The sequence below is a fragment of the Monomorium pharaonis genome, chromosome 6 (genome assembly GCF_013373865.1).
Source record: "Monomorium pharaonis isolate MP-MQ-018 chromosome 6, ASM1337386v2, whole genome shotgun sequence".
NCBI lineage: Eukaryota > Metazoa > Arthropoda > Insecta > Hymenoptera > Formicidae > Monomorium > Monomorium pharaonis.
In genome coordinates, this window is record NC_050472.1 from 14249801 (window position 1) to 14256701 (window position 6901).

Sequence of the window (6901 nt, forward strand, 5' to 3'; positions counted from 1 at the left end):
ATCGTTGGTCGGCGGAGCGGCGGGAGTTGCGAAAGTTGTGAATGATAACAAGGCAGCGCAACGTCAGCTGAACGAATTGAAACGTCATAATCGTGTCATGGAAGGTTATGGAGTTTATCTCGCTCCATATAAGCGTGGACAAGGAGTGTCGACAAAAAAAAACGCCAAAAAGACGTTAAAAATGCCAAAAGGTGCAACTACCAACATACAATTATTACAGTTAGTGAAACGTATGCATATTCCATACTTTAGGTTTAGAGGAATTTTTATGCGTACAGCATTACCAACGGCAGGAACAAATCGAAATGAGAGCGGTATTGTAATTTTAGATAATGGCTGAAGGATCGGGTACACACTGGGTGGCCTATGCAAAGAGAGGAAATCGCGCTATATACTTTGATAGTTTCGGCAATCTTAGAACACTGAAAAAACTGGTGCAATATTTAGATGTAACGCGGATCGAGTACAATCACACGCCTTATCAACGTTATGATCAAAACAATTGCAGCCAACTATGTCTGCGTTTTCTTCAAACAGTTAATCAATTTAAAGGCTAACATTGCGCAATTTAACTCAGTATTCGTTTCAACATGTCATTGACGTTTACGCTAAACGTTTACGCTAACCGGCAAGAGTAGCATCGTCGCGGTAAGCTATTTTCCAGCCGTAGATTTGAGCGATGGCGATTACGAGTTCGGTCTCACAGATTTTGAAACATACTATACCATACCTAATGTAAATTCGTCGAATAACAAATTTTATTACGACAAAGATGACAAGGAAATTACAATTCCCGAAAGATCGTATGAATTGCGTGATATAGATAGATATTTGAAACGTGCAATTTTACAATCTCATTCCGATGTAGCGACAAAGAGGACGTTTCGCAAAGAAGATGAAGAAGAGAGTGAATATCCACTGGTGATTCGTGCTAACAATAATACAATGAAGAGCGAGATTATGTGTGCTTATTGGATAAATTTCATTAAACCTAACAACATTGAATCGCTGTTGGGATTTTCATCGCGTCGTATTCTTGAATCGCAAATGTGGCATGAATCGGATGCACCTATAAATATCATAAACGTAAACATTATTCGCATAGAATGTAACGTGACTGCGGGTGCGTACAGCAACGACAAGTGCGTACACATGATACACGAATTTTCGCCGAGGGTACCACCAGGATATGAGATATCGGAAACGCCTGCACAGATCATTTACCTTCCAATCGTCGCACGGAGCATTACTGATTTGACGATTCGCATTGTGGATCAGGACGGTCAATTACTCGATTTTCGTGGAGAGAAGTTTACCGTTAGATTACACGTACGAAGACGATAACGTGAGATGCTCGTGTTGAATGAGCAAGTGAAAGACACAATTTTTACGCCAATCAAGAATATTCGGCCGTGTGAAATAAATTGTAAAATACGACAGTTAAAAATATTCGATCGTCCGATAAGAAGAAACTCACCGCGTCAAACGTTGAATTTTTAAAATCATTGGGATTCATCGTACAAAATATCTAAGATGTCTAACATCTTGAACATTGGAGGCGAGCCGATCTTTGACGACAGCATCGTCAAGATTGAGACTTATACATACAATCCGTACGCCAACACCACATTTGGATACAGCGACGAAATAAGGATACCCATACAACAGCAGGATTTATACACGTTACCATGTGAAAGTTTTCTCTACATTGAAGGAAGATTGGTAATGAAGAAGAAAGACGATACGGATAAGGATAAGGATAAGGATGAGATAAATCTCGGAAATAATTGCGTGGCGTTCATGTTTGATGAAATTCGATATGAATTCAACGGTGTGGAAATTGATCGCAACAGAAACGTTGGAATAACCAGCACCCTCAAGAACCATGTATCGTTATCATATGATAAAGCAGTAATTATGCAGAATGCAAGATGGGAATTTTCGTATAACCTACCGGAAGGATACTTCAACTTTTGCATACCGCTTAGTGTATTATTAGGCTTTTGTGAAGATTACAAACGCGTGATTGTTTACGCTCGTCATGAATTGATTTTGATACAAGCGCGCAACGATAACAATTCTATTGTTGGAAATTCTACGGCTCAACCGGAAATTGAGTTATTTAAAGTGCAGTGGCGAATGCCGCATGTTACGTTAAACGAAGTCAACAAATTATCTTTGCTGCGAGCTTTGGAGAGTGGACAATGTCTAACTATGAGTTTTCGCTCCTGGGACCTGTATGAGTATCCTTTGCTGCAGAGTACGATGAAACATTCATGGGCTGTTAAAACTGCAATTCAACTTGAGAAACCGCGCTTCGTTATCTTCACACTGCAAACTGGTCGAAAAAATATCATGTCTCAAGATGTTACAATCTTTGACGACTGTAATTTAACCAATGTAAAACTTTATCTAAACTCCGAATTTTATCCGTATGACGATATAAATTTAGACTTTCGTAAATCTAGATATGCTATTCTATATGACATGTATCGACGTTTTGGTAAATCTTATTATGGATATGAGTGTGAAACGCTGCTCAATGTAATCATATTTCTGGAAAAAAAACCTTTTGCGGTCATTGACTGTTCGCGACAAAATGAATCCGTCAAGAGTGATACCGTAGATGTGCGCATAGAATTTGATTGCAAAGAAAATGTTCCCGCGAATACTACCGCTTATTGTCTCATTTTATATGATCGTGTTGTAACGGACCGTATTTCCCACGCGGGCTTAGTCTGCTAGGATCGGGTGTGAGAAGGTCCCTGAGACAATAGACGCAGTTTTCTTCCGAAATAAAGAGTAGATATGTATTTTAATACTTCGTAATTATGTACAGATTATTTACAGTCGTTGATGTGTCGGTGAGTCGGGTGACGGAAGGTGCTATTTACAAGTGTGGTGTGTGTGTGTGTGTGTGTGTGGGTGTGTATGTGAGTTTTCGCGTCGCGGGCAAAACAGCTGTTTTGCTGTCGCGTGCGTAGTTCGCTTGGTGATGATCGCGGTACGCGGTGACGGGCCGGCGGGCAATGCCCTGGCGCGCGAAACGGCGCTTCGTGGCGCGGTGAGGCGAGCGGTACGGCGGGCGGTAACTGCCGATGCCTCGAGACCGGTGATGCGCGGTGTGCGGCGTGAAGCGCGGGGTGTTTACGCCGCGCGATGATTTCTCGGAGATTTTGAGGAAACGCCGGTCGATCTCGAGATCTCTCGAAGGAGGCGGAGAACTCTCCACCCCCGTTGTGTTCGAGCCGGGTGATCGGGCGACTAAGGAAAGTCCGTAGCCGAGAACTCTCGGCGAAGGCGGAGTACGCTCTACCCTCTGCTACGGAGACGACTAGGATCTGGAGTGCGAGCGGTACCGAGAGCTCTCGGTTAAGGCGGAGAACACTCTACTCTATTTGCCGGTCGCAGGAAGCTTCTCAGGATCGTACTCTGGTCGGGATCGGAATCCAGTGTACGGTCGGAGCGAGAAGTGTCGCAGCCTCCACCGGAGCGGCTTTTTATACCCGCTCGTGTGGAGGATCGGGGATCCTCGCGGATCTTCGGGTTTCCCCGCACTTGCTCCCCCCCCGTGGAGGTTGGGAGCGTGCGGGGAAATACGCGGAGCGGAGACGATGTCTCGTCTCGACGCTTTTAATGCGGACGATTAGGACGGGCCGGTGCCCGTTTGTGCGGTCCGGCGGATGTTCGGCCGGACCGCGCGCGGTCGGTGATGCCGGCGGACGGGAGGTTCGTTACAGTGTAATTGAATATTTTCCGTTGTCCAACGTAGTGCGCAAAATCATGTAACATCAAACTGATAAAAATTGAGATATTTGGCGTTAAAGTACAGTCTGTTATGAGTGACACACTCATAACGATAAAAAAGGTGTCAGTAGCACGATGACGTAAGTCGGTCAGCTGTAGCAGTCAGCATCGAGCGCATCGCGCGAGGTTTCGCGCAATCCGCTCGACAATTAGCGCAATGCTCCTTAAACAGCACTTGCTGTCTAAGCAATAATTTGGAATACTGACCGATTTACGCCCTCACGCAATCCTCCCCTTCTTTCAATTCAACTACCGAATTATCGGATATATAAACCGGCGAAAGAAGGTGAGGAACGGGTCAATCCGAAGTAGACAAACTAAGACAACACACGACACTCTGCTTTGCGGGGTCGTGGACAACGAGCTCATAGACGCGACACTCTGCCTTGCGGAGTCGCGATCTATTCACTGTAAACGAATACAAGAATAAAAGTCTTCAATACAAATAACGGTGTAAGTGATCAAATACCTTCCTCGCGAGATCTCTGGCAGCGATCCCAAATCTTACTCACAACGAGGGGTACAACAGTCTTAAAAAGTTACTCGTCATGATCGTACCGACATTTGTGGATCTGCAAGGATTCATTGTCGATAAAAAATTTGTCGTGAAGGAAGTGGCGGTACTGAGAAAAGGATTTGTTCTCATGCATTACATTTTTGCTAGCCCCATGCCATGGCGTATTCTTACAAAATCCGACAAGTCTTGCGCTTCTTGGTTGATTGCCTATCATCATGGATTGCAATGGAAGGACGGGATGATCCCGTACAACATGGCGAAACGTCTGATTACATCTGTTGTGTGTAACACGGATGACAGCAATACTATCATATACGTTAAGGGATTTCAGAAACGAGAATGGTTGATGGACATACTCGATACCGATGATAGGATATATATCAAGACATTGGATGCGGATTACAAAGACATTGAATCTTTAAATAATCTAGATGTCAGTAATACTATACGATGTGAAAAACATATTAAGAATTGTGCACTACAAAATGTATTTAAAATATATAACTGGTGGTCGCAATACCAAAATAATTGCGAAATTTTTAAAATAAAGAAAAATAAAAACGCAATAAAATGTTTAATTCTACCTTTCCTGTACATATTAGATATAAGATATATAAATGTATGAAATAGAATATGATACATTTAATATGCTCTTTGACTGAGACGTTGACCGAGATAACTCATATAAGACGATCTCGTTGATAAATAACGTACGATAGAAAAAAATTCTATAAAGCTAACATAACTTTTTTTTCAATTCAAGTGACAGTTCGATAGCTGTATGATGCAGTTTGATAGCTGTACGATGCAGTTCAATATCGGTTCGATAGCTGTATGATGCAGTTTGGCAACGGTTCGATAGCTGTATGATGCAGTTTGATAGCTGTATGATGCAGTTCGATAGCTGTATGATGTTGTTTGATAATAATTCAATGGCGGTTCAATAGCGGTTCAATAGCTACGTTTGATAGCGGTTCGATAGCTGTATAATGCAGTTTGATACTGTATGATATAGATGTATGAAATGGTTTGGAATATGTTTAATGATTTTTATTTCGAACGAAATGTTGACTGAGACGTTAACCGAGACAGCATTATAAAGCTTTAAAATGAGAATGCGTGCAGATAAAAAAAATTCCACAAAGCTGACATAGCTTTTTCAAATTCATCTCTCAAGTGAGAGTAGCGCACATCTTTAGTCTACTGCTTCTTAACGACGCAGACAGATCGTGCATACGAAGATTTTCTGTGAACAAAACTTGTGAAAATGCAGAGCATCCGCATTGGATATCCTGTCACCGGCGTAAGTGATAGTGCAAGTTTATGTGCAGGTGAAGTGTAAAAAATTAAATAATAATTATTCTGTTTTTAGTATGTATGCATTGATGGGATGCCGGTTCAACGGGTCGTTATAAACAACGAGGTACGCGTGGAGGTACCACTTCCAGGTCCTCCAATCAACATCCCTTTAGGAGGGTTATTGTCGGTGCACGAGTCAATAAGTAATCAAGTAAGTTTTTAGACATTTATATTTTAAAAAGTTGTTAAATTATAAGATTTTAAAAAATGCTAATTTTTTAGCCATGGATCTACCGAGAGGATATCAGAATACCCGGTTTTATCAATATTAACAGGAAATTTTGGACGTATTGGAGAAGGGATTTACTAAGAGCGCAGAACGACGATGTATTAGAACGTTCGTGCGACCAATCCATCACGTTCTCTCGCTCTCACCCATCATGTAGTACATATTCTCGTTCGCTCAGCAGCGGCGGCGGCGGCGACGGCGGTCGCGGACCCCGATTCCCCCTCTCCCGCTCCCGGGTCGCGGACCCGAAAATCCTGCGTCAGCAATTTCCGCACCGCGAGATCCCCCTCCCCGCGTGACGTCATACCCCCGCGCCTACGGATACCCCCCGCACCCCCCTTGGAGCCCCGTAGTTAGAACTGTCTTAGTATTAACTACTGTTAACTTAGAATATATGTAGCCACAAGGCCTAGTCTATTAGTAATCGCCATAAGCGCTTAATAGTATGCAAAAATGCGAGACTTGCGTCAGGAACTCGCGGACTGTTTTTTATTTTTGTATTTAGTAAGTTTGTTACGTTTACTAAGTTCTTTCTTAATATCATACGCGTTTTGTATGTACGTGGCTGTAACATAGCCAAAAATATATTTCATGTTTATTTTAAGCATTAACAAAAAATTATTTAGAGTGGTACACTTTCCTGACGTACTGCACTTTCTTGAGTGCAATATCAAAAAATACCTGAAAAAGAACATAGAGCAACGGGGAGTAACTCGGAGCAGCTCTCGCCATCCGCACTCTCCGGCCATTGGAGAATACCACAGGAGAGGGGATACCCCAGCGCACGACCGCGCGAGAAGAGGCTTCACGCTGAGTGGACGCAGCGCGAGTGGTGGGGGAAGCCTAAGACCCCGAGCGGCAGCGACCGACGCTATCGCTGATTGGCGGATGAATCGGCGGAAGGGAGACAAGGCCGAGTATAAGCAAACGCGGGAGCCATCGGGAGCTTTCGCGTCTCATACATCAAGAGGAAAGAACCTCACGAGATT

General features: G+C 43.2%; 1 protein-coding gene across 1 annotated transcript; it reads left to right on the forward strand.

The window, feature by feature from the left end:
* The first annotated feature begins 1533 nt into the window (after positions 1–1533).
* Positions 1534–2745, forward strand: LOC118646358. Its single transcript, XM_036289057.1, has one exon. It carries the CDS (start codon positions 1534–1536, stop codon positions 2743–2745), a length of 1212 nt encoding a protein of 403 aa, XP_036144950.1.
* Positions 2746–6901: the final 4156 nt, after the last annotated feature.